We start from the raw sequence: 22,687 nt of genomic DNA on the forward strand, positions 1-22,687 counted from the left end.
TTTGCTAGAGGGTGTGTCCTTCAAGGAGTATAACCCTTCAAATGACATTAATAAAACCTCTTCCTAAGTCGGCGTCTTCTAGGAACTTTAGTTTAGAACTTAACTAACTAATCACTAGTTTAGTCAAATACTAACAAAGGCACCTCTAAGAAGATAGCCAGCAACTATAGGATAAATAGGTATAAATATCAAATGCCATTCTTAAGATATATTATCTTTTAGGAGAGGTACGGTCTGTACTGTCAGACCTGTAGGATTATTTAGGTTAGGATTTAACACTCCCTCTTAACTTGATAATCCTACAGAGAGATTTATATCTAGCTATCATCAATACAGATGAGTAAGCAAGTATTAATACTCTATATCTGTTTGTCTCCTATGTGGTATCATGGAACACATGATACAAAGTCATATTACTTAGCCTGTAATATGACAAATCACTGCTACTAGTGATAAGACACATGTTGTGACTCATAGAAACTGATATTTCTAAATCACAACTAGACCCTGAATTTAAGATCTACCAGAATACAAGATAAACCCAAAGAATTTCTAGAATTCTTTCCTTTATCCAATTTGTGACCCATGAACATAGCAATGTTAATGTCACAAGACGATCTAAAATTCACTTGGATCTTACAATAAAATCTACTGTTAGGACATTCTCTAAGAGATCGTCACCTCTCATAATGCCTTTGCACAAGTATTCATTATTTCAGAGATCGTCACCTCTAAATAATGATTACACATGGTGGAGCCCATAACTACCAATACCCTGACAAATAAAATTTAACTTTATTAATAATTAAAGAGTACAAATGAATTACAACTCAACCATAGCAAGTCTCTTTCTAAAATGTTCTATCTTTACTCTAGATAGAGGTTTGGTGAGTATATCTGCTGTCTGATTTGCAGTACAAATGTATTCCAATTTAACAGAATTCCTGTCTACCATATTTCTTACATAATGGTAAGGAAGTTCAATATGCTTGGATCTATCATGGAAAACTGGATTCACGGAGAGCTTGATGGAACTCTGATTATCACAATGAATGATTGTAGGATTCATGGCTTGCCCAAATAATCCCACAAGTAACTTCCTTAGCCATATTGCTTCTCGAGAGGCCATTGCTACTGCAATGTATTCAGCTTCTATGGAGCTCTGAGCTACTGAAGACTACTTTCTGCATATCCATGAAATCATAGCTGATCCTAAACTGAAACAACATCCTGAAGTGCTTTTCCTATCTTTAACGCTTCCACCCCAATCTGAATCAGTAAATCCATGCAAATCTAAAGCAACTCTCTCATATTTGAGTCCATAGTTAAGAGTACCTTGAAGGTATCTCATAATGTGTTTAACAACAACTAGGTGAATCTCCTTAGGTTCACACATAAACTGATTTAAGGCATGAACCACATAGCAAATATTAGGTCTTGTATTTACTAGGTACATCAGAGACCCAATTATCTACCTGTAGAGAGTAGAATCTATTGGAGGTGATTCTGCAGCTGCTTCTTTAAGTTTATACAAATTGGTCTCCATTGGAGAAGACATGGACTTGCAGTTCCACATTCCGAATTTCTTCAAGATATCTGAAGTGTACTTCCTTTGGTTCAGTATGATACTATCAACATTTTGTCGCACCTCCAATCCTAGAAAGTAATGAAGAAGACCCAAGTCTTTCATCTCAAACTCTTTGATAAGATCTTTCTTGCATTGATCTATAAGATGATCATCACTTGTGATTAATAAATCATCAACATACAATATCAAAATTACCATACCATCTTTATCTCTTTTATAATACAAGTTCAGATCAGCTTCATTCTTAGAGAATCCTAAGGCAGTGAGATATTTATCAATCCTTTCATACTAGGCCATGGGAGCCTGTTTAAGCCCATAAAGAGCTTTCTTGAGTCTGCAAACAAAGGCATTTGGATCATGAGTTTCAAAACCTTCTGGTTGCTCTATATAGACTTCTTTTGAAATGTTTCCATTGAGAAATGTTGTCTTTACATGCATTTGATGCACCTTCCATCCCTTAGATGCAGCAATTGCTAAGACAACTCTAACGGTAGTATATCTAGCGGCAGGAGCAAAAGTTTCTTCATAATCAATTCCTTCTTTCTGAGAAAAACCTCTGGCTACAAATCTAGCTTTATATTTCTCAATACTTCCATCAGCAGCATGCTTTATTTTGAATATCCATTTTGAAGACACAATGGATTTTCCTTTTGGCCTAGGAACTATTTCCTGAACATCATTTTTCATAATTGATTGATATTCTTCTGTCATAGCTTCTTTCCAAGCTAGATGTTTAATAGCATCAGAAGGATTGGTTGGCTCTATTTTGGATAAATCAATCATATTTGCTGTATAACCAGAGAATCTTTTAGGTCTTTTACTTTCTTTGACAGATCCTGAAGGTGCAGCAAAATCTTGAGCTGCTTCAATTGTTTTTATGGCCCAAAGTGGACTTTTCTTTGAACTTTCTTCAAGGTTTATTTCATCTTCGACCTCTTCTAAGTTCTCCCTCTAAGATTCAAATTCACTTATTCTTTTAAAATTTGATAAAGGAGAGGGTTCATGGGAATTTATTGCTCTTTTAAATGCAAGATCTTCCTCAAAGATTACATTTCTGCTAAGTTCAGTAGTTTTTTGTCCAAGTATGAAAATTCTATATGCTTTAGAAGTTTCAATATACCCTACAAAGATACCCTTCCTTCCAGATGGTTCTAATTTGGTCCTCTTTTCTTTTGGCACATGAATGTATACAGGACATCCAAAGATTTTGAGTTGACTTATATTAGCTTTTATTTTAGTAAATACTTCTTCAGGGGTCTTATCTTTAAGATAGAAGTGAGGGCTTCTGTTTTGGATGTATATAGCAGTACAAGAGGCTTCTGCCCAAAGATAGTATTCTAGATTTTGATCAAAAATCATAGCCCTAGCAGCTTCTATAATTGTCCTGTTTTTCCTTTCAGCTACCTCGTTTTGTTTAGGGTTATAAGGAACAGTATACTCCCTCTTGATTCCTAATTCTTTACAAAATATTTTAAACAAATCTGAGGTATATTCTCCTCCATTATTTGTTCTAAGGGTTTTAATTTTATGTCCTGAAAAAAATTCAGTTAATGCTTTGAATTCCTTAAATCTTTGTAAGATTTCTTCTGATTCTTTGCATTTTAAAAAGTAAATCCATGTTTTCCTAGAGAAGTTATCTATGAACAAGACATAATACCAGAATCCTCCAAGGGAGGGAACAGACATGGGTCCACATAAATCTGAATGAATTAATTCTAGTACATTATTTGTTTTTCTAGTACTATCATCAAAAGGACTTCTAGTACTTTTACCTAGGGCACACCTTTTGCAAATACTAGGGTGATCTTGATTTAATTTTGGTAATCTGGTAACCATCTTTTCCATAGTAGATAGGGTTTGAAAGTTTAGGTGACCTAATCTTCTGTGCCATATTTCATTTGAATCCTCTGCTTTGTGAACAAGGGCTTGAATGGGTTCTATATTCAGTTCATACAAATATCCCTTTCTTTACCAATTACTTTAGCTTTCTTGATGGAAGAGTTCTTAGCCCAAGTTAATACTTTGCCATCCACGAATGCAACATTGTGTCCATCATCTTTTAATGCTGTAATTGATATTAGGTTCCTTTTTATCCTTGGTACATATAGTACATCCTTAAGAAGAAGAACATTTCCTGTCTTTAGCTTCGAAGTGCAGCTACCAATTCCTTTAACTGAATGTGCTGAGTTATCACCAATAGTAACTTCACCGTTAACTTCAAGGTCAAGAAATTTAGAGTTTCCTTGTATCCCGTTATATGCCTGGAGGATCCACTATCTATCACCCATGCCTTATTTGAGATTTCATTTGATAAGGAGGAATACAATACACGATTCTCTGGATCATAAGTTTCTTCTTCTCTAACAACATTTGTGCAATTTGCTTGTTGCTTGGAGTTTTCTGGACAATTAAATCTATAGTGTCCAAATTTTTCACATTTTTTACATTTTATTTTTGATAGGTCTTTCTTCGGCTTGCCATTCTTCTGATTTGCTTTATTTTTTTTGAAATGTTTTTTCTTGTCTTTATAAGAGTTGGCATTAAGAATGTGAAGTTCTTCATCTTCCACTTTAGGTTTTCCTCCTTTCTTTAGTTTTCTTGATTCTTCCTGAAGACAATCATTCTTAAGTTTGTTAAAATCCGGAAGCTGATCTCTAGCACTTATTCCTTGTGCAAATGTTTCCCATGATTCTGGTAGTCCATCTATGACCATGAGCGTTAATTCGGTATCATTTATGATGGTTCCTATGCTGGACAATTCATCTCTAATACCACCGACTCTTAGAAAATAAGAGTTTATTGATTCTCCTTTCTTTATTTGGATGTGATTTAGTTGTCTCTTTAGTGCAAGGACCCTCATTGCATTATTTACTTCAAATGCATTTCATAATGCATTCATCATATCGAAGGCACTCTGGTGTTTTGTAAGCATAGGTACAATGTCATTCTTAACTCCATCCAAGATTTGAATGGCTTTCCTGTTTCCATTGGTCCATATGGATTTGTGAGGTTCAATAGGTGGCTGTTTGGATGCTCCATCAACAAACTGTCTAACATTATTTTCTTCGATAATCATCAAGATTCTTCATTTCCATGCTTCAAAATGTTCGTTTCCATCGAATCTATCCTTAGGTCTGATTGTATATGCCATTGGAAATGGAAGACAATTACTGAATGTAAAAAGTCTGATCACTGAAAATTTTCAGAGCCCTAGATCTGATAACTAGGCTCTGATACCATGTACAATTCTACAAATTCTGAGTCTTGAATCAAACTTAAAATCAGAACCCAGTTTGGCTGAGAGTGAACTTCTTTAATATACTAAATATTCAGTGTGTTGACTGGAAGTATAAATTAACTTGAATATAAATCCATTGTTTTATTCTGATCTGAAAATATATAATTTTGCAGACTTATCAATTGCTGGAAATGAAATGCATAGAGGAGCAGACTATTGTATTTTTGTGTGTCCTCTAATTCTACATCCCCAACCGATTATATACCTTGCTAGAGGGTGTGTCCTTCAAGGAGTATAACCCTTCAAATGACATTAATAAAACCTCTTCCTAAGTCGGTGTCTTCTAGGAACTTTAGTTTAGAACTTAACTAACTAATCACTAGTTTAGTCAAATGCTAACAAAGGCACCTCTAAGAAGATAACTGGCAACTATAGGATAAATAGGTATAAATATCAAATGCCATTCTTAAGATATATTATCTTTTAGGAGAGGTACGGTCTGTATTGTCAGACATGTAGGATTATTTAGGTTAGGATTTAACACTCTTGTATTTGTATGAGGAATAAACCAAGAGAAGACACATGTATGTCCCTTCATGGGACATGTATATTCATCAATATAATTAATATAGTGTATTGGAAAACTTAATTATAGTTGTGTGTGTGTGTGTGTGTGTGTGTGTGTGTGTGTGTGCGTGTGTGTGAATCATTGTAATTGTCTGTGTGTGTGTGTGCGTGAGAATCATTGTAATTATATTAACTTCTCATTGATCTTACAGGTTTATCCTACTAAAGCTACCAAAACATTAGTACTCCCTCTTAGCTAGGGAGGATAAACACATGACACATATTACACCATTGGTAATATTAAGTATGAGAAATTTTAAAGATATCTTTGATTAGAAGATATCCACCATTTTGATACCACATTTGATATCATGAGTATTGGTCTCCCAGAATACATGATATTCACCAATTACTCAATACATTTTGATATCACATTTGATATCAAGAATACTGGTCTCCCACAAAATCAATGATATTCACCAAGTACTGAAAATAAAGTTTGATATCATATCTGATATCAAGAATATTGGCCTCCCACAATATCAATGATATTCACCAAATAGTCTTTGAGTAATGGGCTTCCAGAATGTTGAGATGCAAAATATTCACCGTATACTCAATTTGTTTGATCTTGTAATACAAGTTATTGTAAGATCGTCACCTTATATTAACTTCTACAAATACAAGTGACATCATTTGGAAGTCGTCACTTCCTCATTATGTACAAATGGGGTAAGCCCATTAAAATCACAGTCATGAGGTATATTCGTGAATCAACGTCCTCTTGACTACTACAATTTATTGATCACTGGAGAATCCATGTATTCTCCTTCTGAATCAATAAGACTGAGTTTAGTGAAGGTTGACTGAATCACATTCTCTTTCAGCTCCCTCTCTTTCAAGTTTGGCTTTGATGAAGTGTTAGACTCTCTTTGAATTTGATATCAATTTCCCTTTTCCTGCAAGAACATTCTTGGAGGAAAAGATCAAGGAAATATCTCTTAGAGAATCTATTGATAATAAAAATAAGAGAGAGACTTCTATAATAGTCAAGGACAATAATAATAATATTTAGCTTTTCTAAATAAATGATAAGATATTAATAAATAATATCATCTCTATTCTCAAAACAATATTATTATCATTTTCTTATTATTTAAAATAACATTCTTATTTATAATCAGTATTATTATGAATTTTGTTTCTTTTATATACCTAATAATAATATTAGGAATTTCTCTCATAATAATATTATCCTTAATATTAGTATAACTTGATAACCATGTTATTGGAATTGATAACCATTCAACTAAATAAAGCATACTTACCTTATTTCTTGGTTTACCTATGGGCCTAACTCTCCATATTAAAGATAATCATCTTGTCTTTACATATACCATATGACAACCACACTTACAAGCAAAAGTCACAGTCCGCTGATGAACAGATGCCCACACTGAATAATGGAACCCCATCTACTCACGTCCAACCAATAATGGACTTAGCATTTCTAAACAATCCAATACTGCGACCAGCAGGTTACATAAAAACACTATTATAATCTCACATTATAAATGTTTTATTATTATGAAAGATTGTATCTCTTCATTTTGGTGGGTTTGTGCTTATTACGGTCACACCCTCACAAATGTTTGTATGGTAATAACTGTATTTTTCTTCCCAATGCCGATGCATTATAGTGTGTCCGGATATTTCGAACATTGCCCGACATGCACACATTCATCGTCACCACCACTACTACTACTTCCATTGCTTCTCATGCTTTGTTTTGAGATTTAAATATGCAATAAAAATATGAACTGAAAAAAAAGAAAAAAATCAGACTCCTTCAAGCTGCAAATCTATTTAAAAAATAAAAATTGGAAGCATAAAGACTTTCATACTTGTTGCACAATGGAAGAGGCTCAAAACTTGTACAAACTCTTGGAATAAAAAATCACTTCCTCTTCTTGCAAAATGAAAACCCTACCTACTGTTATAAACCCCAAATGTAAAACGAATGCCAAACAAAGGCATATGAGGGTATTTTTTGCCCTTTTAGGGCAAGTTGGGAGGCGGGCCTCACTAAACGCTCAATTAGATTGCCAAATTCAAGTGATAACACTATTTATTTGTTTGGTTCTTTACCATCGGGGATGACCAGCCATTCCCAGTACGGTCGTGGAACGTCTATGATGTTCCTGGCTATACTAGGGACAGCCTACCGTGCCGCTTTTCCCATGGCGGTATCTCGGCATTTTGGGGACGTCTCTGTCATTTTTTGAAATTTCGAGGATGTTGGGGGACGTCCCATACTTGTTCCAGGAAGATTCCCGGTCTAGAAGCTCTGGGTTTTTGGGTAGGAAGGCATCCCCGGGTAAAGCAGTTCTCATCTCAAAGTTACAACTTGTAAAGTATTTTCTTTGGAAATTTAAGTGATTGAGATTTCATGCTTCTGTGGTTTGCGTTATCCACCCATGAAGAATTGTAATAGATCATTAAAGCTTATTAATATTGTGTACTTTTCTTATGTATTGAATAGGCATTATTTGTTGGTTTGTAATAGCTAAAAATGACACACTTACAGTTTCACATGCAAAACACAAGCCAAAATATGCTAATTCATGTAGATGAATGTTTCCAGGCTCAGGGACAAGCTCAAGCAATTCTCAGAGCAGTATGAAATTTGTAAAGAGCAATTTGCACAGCAGGTCTGTTTTTATTATGTGCTAACTTATCCTTACTGGGATGAACATAATGGTTGTTTATTTCTGTTTGGATGTATGGTCACTGTTTTTCCTCTGATATTGATGTATTGTGCTTTCGTAATTCTCTAGGCATATGGATTTAAAATGTCCTTTATCTGCGCAGTTGAAGAAAAAATCACTAGAACTCCAACTCGCAGAAGTAAAGCTTCAGCAACAACTAGAGATTTGCAACCAAGAACAAGCAAAATCACAGCTATATACTGAGCAGATTGCACAGTTACTGACAACTGAGAAAAATTTACGTTATCAGTTGGCTGTTGATGGAGAAAAGTTTCAGGAATTTCAGGTATATTTTTCCTTAATGTATAATTTGATACCAAGTTTAGATCGAAACAGATTTTTTGCAGTCAATACTGGTTGCAACAGTGTCTTAATCCAATATGCTCCATTATCAAACATATATATGTAGTGTCCATGAGGGCACATCCCTAGGTTTCCTGTGACCCGGAATGTCCTTTTAAAGTAGAGATGCAATAAGAAGCTTACAGTATCTGTAGGCATCCATTGAACATCTGGGGGATGTAAAGACACATTCCCCATAAGTCAAATGTTTGTCTGAAAAAAAGATATTCGAAACCTAGAAAATAAAGAAAGAAAATCCGTTTTTGTAGCAATCAGTAATTGTTTTCCATTTTAATTGCTCAGGGCCAATCAAAATACATAGAATTTGTTCCTTCTTTAAATATCCTTCAATTTTTCTGGTCTCTCCAGGATTGTCTCTTCCCAAACTTTACTAGTATATATTGATTTTGACTGGAGTCCCATTAATCTACTTTTGCTGATCTGTGGACATTCATAAAAGCTGTGTGTGTGTGTGAGAGAGAGAGTGATAGTGAGAGAGAGAGATCTAAAGTAAGAAAATGAACAGGAAAGTCTGTGCTTGTAGTAACTAGTAATTTAGTAGTGTAATGGACTAGTCAAATATTTTCTTGGACTCTTGAGATTCTTAAATTACTTAAAGAAGGAACAAAGTTCTGTGTATCCTTCGGCTCTTTACCTTGTACAACTTTAGTAAATAAGACAAAAGGCAATTCCTTGTGTAGAGCTAGAAATTGAGGCTTCAGACTTTGACATTAGTTTTATCTAGTAAGTGGTAGTCTTTTTTTCTGTAGTTGTAATATGAGTTCTATTAACCGGACGATGAGGGTTTCAAGTTTCAACAAGCTGAGAGATCTGAAATCGGTTAGTTTGGTTGCAAGTTTTTATGAGTTTTGGGTTCCATTCCAAGTTGTAAGAAAAGTATGCCAAGTATCCATTTGATAAGATCTCTTTATGGAAATTCGCAACAAGAATGGATGCAAACAAGATAAATAATTCAGAGGGAAGTCATCTCTAGAAACACCATTTCTTAACTCTTCAATGGTGAGAGAACATTATTAGAGTGAGCATATATCTCCGCATCTTTGTTAAATGGCTTTTGGTATGTAATGAACTATAACTCATATTGAGGGTTGATATGATTAGATTGTATAACAGTGACATCTCCAAAGTTTATGTTTCCCTAGCACTTGCACCTTTTAGAGCTATTGGTACCTGATATGTGCAAGTTCCTGTTTTTAAGTTGAGTACAATAGAGCCTAAGGGGAAATGTAATGTTAAAGGTTCAACTACAAGTTCAAGATGAAGTAGATGATGACATTGGCAATTTCTTTTTGCAGTGACATTCCAGTCCATGTTACTCACTCTTCTTATATTAAGGAGGCTAATGCTCAATGTTTTACAAGTAGGATTTGTAATCTTATGCTCATGCATGCCTATTTCTATTTGGGAAAAGTTGAATCTCCCTTAGGATGATTGAATAGTTCTAAGGTGGAGTACATCACGTTCTTTTGTTTGGCTCATAGTAACACGGGGGTGCATCCCTCACCCCCTTTTGGCCCTCACGCTAGGGATGGGGGCACACCGAAGACTTGGGGACTCTGTTCCCCCATCCCCAGCAGTGCCACCAAATTCCACCACCTCCGTTGGGAATGGAGGGATGTCCCAGTGTTAACTATTTGCTGATTCGACTATTTATGTTCAATGTTCGATGTTCCAATACAATGCAATGTTCAACTATTTACTCTTTTACATCTTTATACCTTATATTGCAATAAATCTTTTCATAACTAGCATTTTTAGTACCATATGTATACTATATATAAAGTTTAAACACCCCTGGTCCCCTTGCCATCCCCCTGCCATCCCCAAATTAAGGCCCCTTTGTACCCTCGTCCCAGAAACGTGTCCCTATGTATACTATATATAAACACCCCAGGTCCCCTTGCCGTCCCCTTGCCATCCCCAAATTAAGGCCCCTTTGTACCCTCATCCCAGAAACATGTTCCCTCGTTCCCTCGTCCCCTAGAGCGGTGTAACTATGATTGGTTCCATCAAACGCTTTGCCAGTCATCAACTTTTTGATACTGTGATTTGTGAAAATTTTGGAGTTTTATAAGGCCTTTTGGTTTGACAAGCTCCAAAATTTATGACGATCATTAATTTTCAAAGCTACGATACATCTGAAGGCTAATGGAATTGTAGCACAAAGACTAGCAAATAATGGATGGGATGTGTATAAAGCAAGGGAAGATAATTCTTCAGTCTTACTCATTTTGAACTTTTATTACACAATTTCTAATTATGATGCTGCTATGTGATGTAATATAAATGAACATAGTCTTATGTTGCATTTGATATCATAATATTACTTTTCAACGACGATGGCTGTGTACAAGTAATTCTTGCAATCTCTCAATAAGTTAAATCTCTGCAATCTCCTGGTAAGAGACGATCACGTACAGTGCTGAAGATGTATCCAATGTATTTTTCAACAGTATGCAATTAATAATCCAGCAGATAATCTTTGCGTCTCTATGTTGCCTTTTATCTACACAATATATTATGTAATGCTGTTTTTAATATTATAATATAACCTTGCAATTGGTGTTGTCTCTGACTGAGCAATTTATATTTGCAACCTGTAGATAGCCTATTTGCCGGGTGTTTGATATAAGCAATTTAAAAGGAACACAAATATGTAAAATAAGAAGTCTTTGATGATGCTGCTTCAGAGAATGAAATGATCACGTCTATATACTTGCATTTACCAATGAAACGGTATAAGGATGAGACACATCCTCTCATAACATTTGTTTGATGTTGTCTTTTCGACTATGATTTTTTAACATCATAATCATCTGTTACTTTTAACACAATCCTTGCAATTGATTATCCAAATGACGTAGCTGCTTGACTTGGCTTAGTTGATGGATATATTCATGCCATAAATGAGTACAATATCAACAGTGGTAATCATTGATGATTCTAATAATTTGAATGCCAATTAAGACTATGAAATTGTTATGTGATCTGCTCTATGTATACAATACTGCATGTAGATGCTGCTATGGATGCAGGCATTACAGTTCATGGATACGGATATGCAAATGCAGACATGTAATTATGAATGAAGCCAAAGTAATGGATGTGGAATATACTATATTGTACTGTATATCAATGCAGTGGATGAATTCAATTTATCAAAATGCAAACATGAAAGGTAAAAATTGGGGACCTTATAGTCTCCCTCTCTTGGAAACTGCTTGCGGACTAGCGTTCTTATATTTCCATGATGATTCTTGGATCCTGAACTTGGAAGTGCCTTACCTTCATAACACGGTCTTTTATAGTAGTCTCCAAGGTTAGATCATGCAATGTACTTGCTTTGGAAGATTGTTTGCCAAGACCTTCAAGCCTTACAAGAATACCTTTACAACACTTTTCTTTAGCCATCTTGATTCTTGATTTCCATTTTAAAATATCCGTAATAAATGACCACAGTGATGCTGTATTAATCCATTTTTTGTGTCCCAATTCTCATTCTCAAGTTGTAAATGCCTCCTTGGAAATCATGGGATTTGTCGAATGCTTGAACTCATGGACCCAAATCTTTTTTGATGAGGAGAGGACATTGTTCAACCAAAGAATTGAATGCATATCACCCTTCCTCAAAATCTCAAGGAGATAATCAGCATGGTTCCAACTAGTAATTATAACTGGTTTAGAAGGTTGGTAGATGCTATCACCCCTAGAGGTAGAGACCATTGACTTCCATGAATTTAAAGATGTCAAGAAGTTCAATTTTTCTTCTATTGTTATAATCTTGATTATCATAAGATACATGTGGGGAGTGTAACTTCCTCTCGATGTCCCATTCAAACATTTACTTATCAGTCTTTGCTTTGTAGAAGGAAAGCTTTTCTGAACTTCATCCTTTTCTGGTTTGAGTGGATAATGTGTAGTGATGGGAGTATGAGGTCTGGACATATGGTTCCAAATGGTTCTCATTGCTTTGTTGATTTAAGATGCACTAGGATCCCAAAACTTATCTTCATCTTCACCTTTGTGTGGCTTTGAACTAGCCTCTTCATTCATTTTAGAGTGGGTTGTCATACATTTTATCCACTTAAAATAATGTATTAGGAATAAGTTGGAGATTAGCTTTACTTTTAAAATTATCTTTTCCCCACCTTCCTTTATCTGAATTTTTTGGGTAATCATTATAATCTTTCCATATCTTTGTTGTGACCTTCCCTAGTTTATCAACTTTATGATGATGAAGTGGGATTCATGAAGTAACTTTTATGCTATTCATTTTATTCACAACTATAGCTGAAAGAGAGTTGTGATTGGTATTCTCATAATTAGAATTATGATTTCTTGCTTCAATCTCAATTATGCCACCTCTTGTACGTGATCCTTGTGATGATGTGAGGTCATCGTCATAATCCTTGTTTCTCCTTGTGCTTAATCTATTTATGATATATGAAGAGTCATTTTCTTCGATCTCTTTAAAGGCTAATTTTTTTTCCACTTTAAGTACTTCAATTTCCTTGAATTGCTTTGTAATCATATTCGGATATTGTGCTTGATGACTTGCCATTGGAAAACCTTCTTCATTCTTTGATTCATTTCCGCTAGGGGGGTATTCCTTTTGTTCATGGTTATTGATTGATTCAAAGAGTTTATGTCTTTCCCCATGGGTGCAGTAAATCTTTGATCTAATTTAGCTTCTTTAATATCTTCTTCAGTGCTAGACTTGGTAAATGATGCCATATACTTATTAGGATGTAAGCAATCACGAATGTTATTTTGCCTTTTGAATTTATTGGATAGGTTGTCCTCAACACATGACCTTGAAAATGGAATAAGAAAAACTTTATGATCTTCATGAATCCAATTATTCACTTCATTTTTAATAGAGGATTCTTATGAAGCATTGACTTCTCCTGGGGATGCTTGATGATCATTACTTGTTTTGACCTCTTCTAGGGTTCTATATTTTGCCACCACTTTTCTTTTGATATAACCACGATTGAAGTTTCTAATGATATTGCTTTTGAATATTTTGATGCTAATTTGTAGTTATGTCTTTCAATTTGTCTTCCAAAGTCAAAATGATGACCTTTTGGCATGTATTTTACTCTTAACTCTATGTAGCCCTTTACGCGCATATTTTTAAAGATGTAATAACCCACAGCTGGTAATAGCTTGATCAAACATCAATTTCTTTCACAATTCAATGCCTTGACATTTAGTCAGACACTTGGCAAGCATATTCCCTTACCAGCTAGTGCTATTGAATATATAAGAAAATTGCTCTCGTCTAATCTAATCACCAATGGAATAATTTCTAGATAGCAATCATTTACAATTAATTCCAATGCCTTTGCAAAATTCAGACAGCTAAGGAATGATACCAGTTTAGCTATGAACAACAAAAACAATTTTTCTACCATTCACTCTTTGCTCAAAAGCAATTACAAGTTGCATTTCATTCATTACAAGAGAGAACATTGAACCTGGAAATGATTTGCACAATGACTTCAGTTTCACCACAACGCAGAGCCCAGGAATGATATGCTACATCAGCAAACATGGCACTTGTTTATAGTGTTGAGATTGTTACACAAGAAATGCAAAATTCTGCCCAGCTGTAATGTCCCTGTTTTGGAGGAGTTACTTATTTATAAAATTATCGATAAAAAAATATATTACAAGGTAACTATATATTTAATTAAGTGATATATCTTATAAAGTCATTAAATAAAATAATGTTCTAGAGGTTGCTGGAAGGAGCAGAGAAATAATTAAAAAAAGAGGCCGACCTATTGAGGAAAAAATAATAAATAGGCATTGAGGGCTCATTGCCTATCATCGAGATTTATTATTGATATTTGCTGATGTGCATTGTAGAGCCTAGGGTTTCTGCAAGTAGTCACAATTGGCCATTGAGAACGAAAACTCCCAATTGGTATGCAATTTTGAGGGTGTGAAAGATCACCTGAATTATTGCAGCTGTGGGAAGGATATTTCAGTCCTTTCACTTGTGCTTAATTGCTGGTTTGGAGTTTCAAGTGGAGTTGCACTTTCACCATATCATCTTCAGCAGTCTGTCTCCAGTATTTGATCAATCCAGGTTCTTCATTTCTGTTTGTAGTTGTAACAAGTTCTCAATTGTATACAACCAGTTAGGGTTTGTCTGTAATGTGCCATGTCATAATGTTTTGGTGCTGAAAATTGTGATATCATTTGTAAAAACATTTGGTTTTCATTGAATGAATACATTGGGACTATTATTTACTTATTCCAGCAATATACTTTAGCAGTATATTAAATTTAGGGTTTTGTTTAGTGGCCTATTGGAAAGGGTCATTACACCAGCTGAATCTCTCCACTCCATGTGCAGCTGCTGCAGTCTTCCCCGATTCATTCTAGCACCTTCAAACTTGAATGCAAGCCCAAAAATCTAAAAGATTATATTACAGGCCTTCTCAGGGTGATTGCAGCTTAATAGGAACAGAATCGCTGTCTTAAACAGGGACAGCAGCCTGACTTATGCAAGGCAATTCCCCCAAACAGTGACAGTGGTATATCAATTGCAAACTCAGCCTACCCAAGAGCCAATCAAACCCTCAGCAATAGAGAATAAACAAACTCCAGATTTGCTGCCAAGTAATTGATTCCTTAGGTACAATAAGAACAATAGGAGAAGCCAAAATGAAATTCTTAGAACTTACAAATTCCAAACACTACTATGCTTCAGTAATGGAGTAATACCTCAGCCTTCAAACCCTTATACCTCAGCAAGGGAATTGAATTCACAAGCCAGATTACCAAGCAACAAAAACAAATAGACAATTGGATGATCAATTTTCATAATGAGAGCCATATTAATAATCTCAATTGTGCAACTTAGCTTCAACATCACAACGTTCACTTAAAGCCTTTGTGCTTTATACTTAGGCACATAATATAATTTATCAATTTCCTCTGGCTCCCAAAAACGGCCTTTTCAATTAAAAGATGGGCCATTTATTGCTAATATTTCATCTTTGCCATTGAACAAGTGGGTGCTAGAAATGTTGTCCAAGTCATAAAGGAGAACGTAAAGAATGGTAGAGCTGCTGGTTTGTTGGCTGAAGACCAATATAAGCATATCTTTTGGATACCTTGTCCAGTCCATTTACTTAAATCTTATGTCCCCAAAAGTTGGGGAACAAAATTGGGTGGATGAAAGAGGTGTATGTAGAGGCTGAGGACATCCAAATGTTCATCACAAACCACCACACAACTCAAGCAATATTCAGAAATTTCTTACATTTGGAGCTAGTGAAGGTAAGTGAACTTGAACTCAAGTTAGTAATTAAATTTTTTTTTTAAAGATAGTATCTTACGGTTTTTATATTCATATTTTGATGGTGTAATGTGTCTTCTTTTTAAAAGTATGTATCTCATAGTTGTATGTTTGGGCTCTAATTTATGTTATAGGTTGCTAAGATTCATTTTGCATCAAATTTAATTGTCTTGAGATGACTTGTGTAAGTGAAAGAGGCACTTTGCAGTATGGTAATCAACAAAAATGGGCCATAAGGAGGCAAAGCAATCATAGAGGGCAACTAGAATAAAGGAAAGGATATTGGATGATTTGTGGTAGGAACATGTGTAATGGACACCCAGGAATGCCCAAAAGCTGAACCAACTGCTGAAATTATATTAATTCTAAAAATGCTGCAATCAAGTACAAAGAGATGTATTCCAAGGCCAAACCCTAAGGGAATGACGTCTAGAATGTTACAACAGAGAATGAACGTCCTCTATTGCCAAAAAAGGAGTGTGATTCACACATCCAAGCACTTATCAAATGCAAGTTATAATCATCTAATACAATAATCCGATGCTCAACAATGAGACTTTCAGTCCTATTTATCCTTTTCTTCAACCTTCTGGAAGGAACTAAAACATTAATTAATTGCAAGAGCTAGAAGCTTCCTCCTTCCAATAATTAATGCATACCCTAGAAATTCCTCTTTGACAATAATTAATTAAATCACGAGAGGCTTCCGTCCTTCCAATAATTAATACATACCCTACAAGCTACTTCCTTGTAATTAATGATTAAATTAATTAAATACAAAGTCACCTTTTAATTTTAATGAAATGACTTTATAAGAAATTAATTTAATTTCTTCTTATCCTCCACTTAGACTTTGGAGAACGTGAAGGCCAAAAGATGGGATCATTACAACATGTGGAATATCTCATTAGTTTCACTGAGCTCGTAATGGGCATGCTTGGGTATACTGACTTGGATCGGCCTTGCCTTGAAGAGATACAAGATTCTATTGACTCGATGCTTTAGAAGATCAAGCAAATTGTAAATGAAAAGGAACAAGATCACCATTCTTCAAAGAATTGCAAGCATTGTTGTATAATAGTGGAACGAAATGACCACTCCGTATTTGCTTTCCTATGTATTGACGTCCAAATACTATAAGGGTCCATTTGGTTTGTGGAATTGTATAAATCGAGATTTCTACAATTCTTGATTTAGCTAAATCAAGGTTTTGCAAATTGTCATTCCTATTTTTGGGATTTTACTTGAATTGTTTGTTTCACTTGGAAGATGAGTGGGAAGACACATTTTTTATACGTAAGCTTGGAGTTGTAGGTAGACTCCAAACAGTAGTCCAATCTATTGTTTTTACAATCTTCAAAAAGCATAACTTGGTTTTAATTTTCAATTCCTACTTGCTAGTAGGAGTCTGAAAACGTGGTTTTGAGACAAAATTAGAAGTTTGGTATTCTAATCTCATTTTGCCAATTTTGAAACAAATGCAAAAATTTTCAAATCCAAATTTTGAAAAACCCAATTCCTATCATCTTCCATGAACCAAACAGACCCTAAAGGTTAGAAGTGTTTGATGCATACAAGGAAACATTTGAAAGACTCTTTCTTGATGATGATATGGGAGATTTGATTACAGATGAGTTTATAGAGTTTGTGAATGCAAGAGGTCTAAGTAATGATGCTCTTTGTCATCGTTTTAGGAAGCATGCTCATAATTGGTGGAACCTCCATGGCCAAAGATTCCAAACATTTCATCCACTTACTGAAAAATAATATCTTGTAACAAAAAAGAGCGGAGAAGTTGGCATTTGTGCATTACCATGAAGAGGGGATGAAGAGGTGGGATATAAATGCCAAGATTGCAACCTTGGATGCTTCCACTTCTCGGCTTGCACTTCATGAATTTGAAGATTTTAACTCTAATACTATTATTGGTGCACTTGATCCCCTTGGCCTTAGCTATATGTGGGAGTCAACTAATGCTAAGAAGATGATGATGATAGAGAACATCAATAAATTTTTAATCCATTAGTTGAACTTCAAAAAATGATACTTGAACTGATGTTATGATTTAGTTTTAACGTTTTGAATCTTTGATTCCAAACTTGAAGTATATGATGTAATGATCATAATTCATGAAGCTATGATTACAAATTTACGAGTGTTTTGTTTAATTGTGTTTATGATACTATGTGACATTCTAATCTTCACTCAGGCTTGTAGGTTGCATATATATATATAGATAGATAGATAGATACACATGTTTTTGTTGTAACGAACCCAAACCCTTTGTCAGTCCTTCATACCTGAACTTGGAACCGGACCCGAATTGGGATCCTAGCCTTTACTGACTGATTTACTCCTCTTGTTTTCAAAATTCTATAGTAATATTTTCTGAGAATTATTAAATTATTTTGAAAAATGGTGCCTTGAAGTACTTCTGTTTCCAATTATTGAAAATTAGCTGTACAAGTATTGGTACCAGTCTCTGACATCCTCAAGTAACCCCATCTCTTGGTAACTGCAATAATCTCTGGGAAAATGCAAAACCCATGCTAGTTTCATTTAGAAATAAAACTTGCCAAGTAATTTTTTTTGACACACAAGTAAACTTTGACAAACACTTAAAATATAGACAGAGAAAATTGGATTGAGATAACTACCAAATTTAAAAGAATAACATAAAAAACTATTTATCTACAAATTTGTAGGAAGCTCACCATGGAGTTGAGGAATATAATGCTTCAAATATTGTGTGGTACACGGCTAGGAAGTGAGCCCTGTCCATATAAGTCAAATAATAGGTATTATCATTAAAAGCAGCAAAATTGACGTACCTTGAAAAGTCCTAGCCATTATGAACCAAATTACCTGCATTTTTTTTGGCTTGTGATGCTTGTCCCAAAGAAATGTTACTTTGCTCTGCAGTAGAATCTCTTTATTGGGCTTTACTGTCTAATTCATCTCTTTCATAATGTCTCAATAAATTCTAATGCTAGAGTACTATTTATCAAGGATGATATTCTATTGCAGTTCAATACTCGAGGGGAAAACTGAGTGCTTTGGTTGATTTGAGGACACCAACCCATCCAATGATCCTTAAGATTCATCTACTAATATCCTAGCCATTTGTGCAGTAAGTGCCTGTGTGGAGGTCTGATTTTGCAATATAGCTGCTGAACTTATATATTTGCATGGTCTACTATACATTAAATTAGGATGCTGCGAGAAACATTGTCTACATTTTTGGTCTTTCACTCTTGTGATTTAGTGGAAAGAGAGCCATGTTTTAGACACCCTTACAAAATTTTGCAACATGCTGTTTTTCATTGTGCTTAGACTTCAAACAGTTTGTCAGAACTTGGAATGTGTATATATTGAATGCATAAATTTGGATTTCTCTCTAGTATGTCCTGTCACTTGTTGTATTACTTTGTCATAAATAATTGTAGTTGAATAATTTCTGAGCACCAGACCATTGATGAACTTGTACACACTTTTATGAAACAGGGAAGCATATTTTCTTGACCTCAATTTAAATTCTAGACAAATTCATGTGTGAGGAGTCTAGTAATTGCAAGTTTCTGAATTGAATTCTTTCTGTTTTTGCAGGATACACTGACAAAGAGCAATGAAGTTTTTGACTCATTCAAAAAGGAGATGCAAAAGGTATACCCTATTGCGTTAACTTTTTGAATTTATTGATTTGTTGAAAATGTTTTATCATTTATATTTAATCAGTCAAAGAAGAGACAATTTCATTTTTTTTTTAAAAATGAAGAGAGGTAGTGATTCCGACCAGCTTTATTAGGTAGTTATTCCCATTTTCCAAAAAACTGAAATTTTGGCTATAGAAAAAAAAGTTAGGCAATTGTGGTGCTCTCTCTTCAAGCAGTTGGGATCTTCTTTTTTTGGTTCATTTAATGAAATCTTTTCATTTCTCAATACTGATGTTAATCATCATAAGATACATACAGACGGCAAAACAAATCAAGGACCTTAACAAAGAAAATAACTTCCTGAAGAGTAAATGTGAAAAATCAGATGTTTCCCTTATAGAGCTCATAGATGAGGTGAGTAGATTCTGTATTTAAATCCTAATTTAACCTTTTTATGCATATATTCAAATATTATTTTAAGAAGTTATTTGCATTCATTGAGATGTTTTACCGAGTGCCCACTCTTTTCTATTTTGTAAAAGAGAGAAAAGTTGAAGAAACAACTTGAGAAAACAAAGAATCAAAAAGAAAAGCTTGAGTCCCTCTGTCGCTCACTTCAGGCAGAGCGAAAGCAGCAAGGTGTTGTGAATGGTATAAATGATACAAGCAGTGAGGCTTCATTTGCAAGAGATCAGGTAACTGGGGAGGTAACTCGTTTTGTAGCCCAATATCTATTGATCTTTTTTCTAATTCTTGTATCACTAGATTTTTATATCTAAAGCTGTCTGCTTTAGTTACCTTATACATTATTCTTATTGATATTACAGGATCCTTAAAACAGCATATAGGTTCACATTTTTTAATTTTCTGCAATATTTTGCAGTACAGTTTCCAGAATCATCCTCTTATTAAGTTTCCTCAATGAGGAATTCAGAATTGTGTAAAAGTTGCTCAATCATAAGCAATGTATAACGAAATCTAGTATGACGGACCTATTATAGGGATATTATGTACCGAATGGGTCTGGCGGTTTTGGCATCACAACATATGTTCATATTTTCCTTGTGAGCAGAAGATAAAATATTTAAATACTAGGCTATTATTCTAGGTGAAATGACTTCCATCTTCCATTGGGGACTTTTATGATGGGCAAGGAGCATAATTGTTATCTTCTTTAAATCAATGTTTCGAATGTATTCAATATTTGTGAATGAAAATATTTGAGATTTAGTTTCTATTTTTGTTTGAAATATATAATGCTACACTTTTTTTGGTTAGCTCTTGAGATCTAACCACAAAGATATTTGAAATATATAATGCACAAATATATTTGGAGGCTAAATGAAGCACATATTAACAAAGTTATCAAGTTTGTCAATTATATTTACATGGTATCAACTTACCACAATTTGAAACAATTCCATGTATGAATACACATCCCCTGATGAATGACATACGAAGTTTGCAACACATCTATGCTCTATGCCCCACCTTTCCCTTGGTTGAATAACTCTTATTTTGTGATTCCTCGAGTCTAATAAGAAGCCTTAATTCCTTGTACAGTATCTTGAATTCGAGTTCCCATACCAATTAATGACATAGGAATATTATTTCTGCAAGAATAATTATAGGGTAATACAGTTGGGAATGCATCAACAAAGGGCAACCTTATATTTTCTGTGTGATTTGATGGTTTTAAATTTTGTTCTCTATTTATTGAGCACTTACACTCTTTATTACTTGTGATGAGAAATATAATATATTCTCATGTGATAAAGTGACAAATGGGTAAACATAGCTCATAAAAAATTAATAAGAAATGAAAGTGAATAGCTGCTACAATGATTTTATGTTGATTATAGTGACGTTGATTAATTGAGTATGAGATTACTTTCATTTTAAAATTAGATATGTGTGGACACTTGATTCATGTTGGGAATTGTTCGTATACAAATGAGTTTATCTCGTAGTATAGATTTCTCTTGCACATTGTAATGGAGAATTTCTCCTTGTAGTCAATAGTATTGCTCCTCTTGAAGAATTAGATGTAATGTTGGAAAACACATGTCTTGTGATTGTTGAATTATGTTCGACACTTGATTTAGCATTTGTTGTACTAGCAATGTTTTAGGATAGACTAAATCTATGACTTTTAAACTTTTGATTTTACCAATTTGAAAAGTTTATGTTGTTTTCATATACCTAGACTTGTTTCTTTAAAGTGGGATAACATTAGTTGCACAGTAAATTGACTATCAGTTGGCTAGGGATGACAAGATTTTTTCCAACTCTCTGATTTGGGGATGGCTAAGATAGAGTCGCACTTCATTTTTCACTACGAGATTAGAGGGAGATTTCTACTCTTTGTTTAATGAGACTCAATATTTTCCCTCTAGATATTTTTATTAGTGGTGCCTTAAGCTTTACTTACACAAGAGGCACTGAGTCTTCGAGACAACTCAATGTAACATCAGTTATCCACTAGACACACTTCATTTTCATAGTCATTTCTCCTACACACGGTGATCTTTCTAGCCTCTCTAGGTAACTAGGGAACCTAAGAGAACATACTAAGTTTATAAAATATTTTTTCTTGAGAGTTTACAAATAGTCTTGTAACAACAATGCAGAAGTAATGTAACATAAGATAACAAGTGCACACTAATGTAACTCAAAACATAGATTACAAATCTGAAGGGTTCCATAACATAGAATTACATATAAGAACAATCCACTTAGTACAATCATAACACAACTTGTAATGTAGATGAATGATCAAGAACATAATCACATATGAGAATTTCAAGTTCAACTGATACAATATCAAATATGTGAAGATAGTAGATCCATAACACATATAACAAGGTACGAGATACAAATTAAAGTATTGTGTGCATGCGCGCACGCGTGTGTGCATGCGTGCAGGCGCGCGCACGTGTCTATAGGTGTTTGTGTGTGTCTCTATAGCATCTTGTAAAGGTGTCATAACCAATATGTTGAAACAAGATACATGAATAAAATGAGAAAGAAAATCAGTGGTGAACAAAATAATGCAACTACAAGGATCATCTAGCATCGAAAATTTGTTTTCTTGTAATTTTTTGTTTCCCTTTTTCGTAAGTCTTGTGCCTTTGTTGGATTTATTCTTGTTAATGGGCTATTTTTAGTCCCATAGTGACATAGATCTTTAGACAT

General features: G+C 34.4%; 1 protein-coding gene across 3 annotated transcripts in view; it reads left to right on the forward strand.

Moving 5' to 3' along the window:
* The window catches only part of LOC149556763 (alpha-taxilin-like protein), a 229,416-nt gene extending 208,689 nt beyond the window's left edge, over window positions 1–20,727 (forward strand). Inside the window, exons 8-13 of one of the 3 annotated variants that reach the window (XR_016364782.1) lie at window positions 8,038–8,104; window positions 8,265–8,447; window positions 19,446–19,502; window positions 19,801–19,906; window positions 20,035–20,187; window positions 20,320–20,727. Coding sequence is in view for 2 of the 3 variants with exons in the window: in XM_089831280.1 (XP_089687406.1) it covers window positions 8,038–8,104; window positions 8,265–8,447; window positions 19,446–19,502; window positions 19,811–19,906; window positions 20,035–20,199; window positions 20,320–20,328 (577 nt within the window). In the remaining variant the exon portion in view is untranslated. Of the gene's footprint in view, window positions 1–8,037; window positions 8,105–8,264; window positions 8,448–19,445; window positions 19,503–19,800; window positions 19,907–20,034; window positions 20,200–20,319 lie in introns of all 3 variants that reach the window. The other 2 variants (XM_089831280.1, XM_089831281.1) reach the window with 2 other exon arrangements.
* Window positions 20,728–22,687: the final 1,960 nt, after the last annotated feature.

The sequence above is a fragment of the Cupressus sempervirens genome, chromosome 5 (assembly GCF_028749045.1).
Source record: "Cupressus sempervirens isolate cs-2001-9-10 chromosome 5, ASM2874904v1, whole genome shotgun sequence".
Taxonomy (NCBI): domain Eukaryota; kingdom Viridiplantae; phylum Streptophyta; class Pinopsida; order Cupressales; family Cupressaceae; genus Cupressus; species Cupressus sempervirens.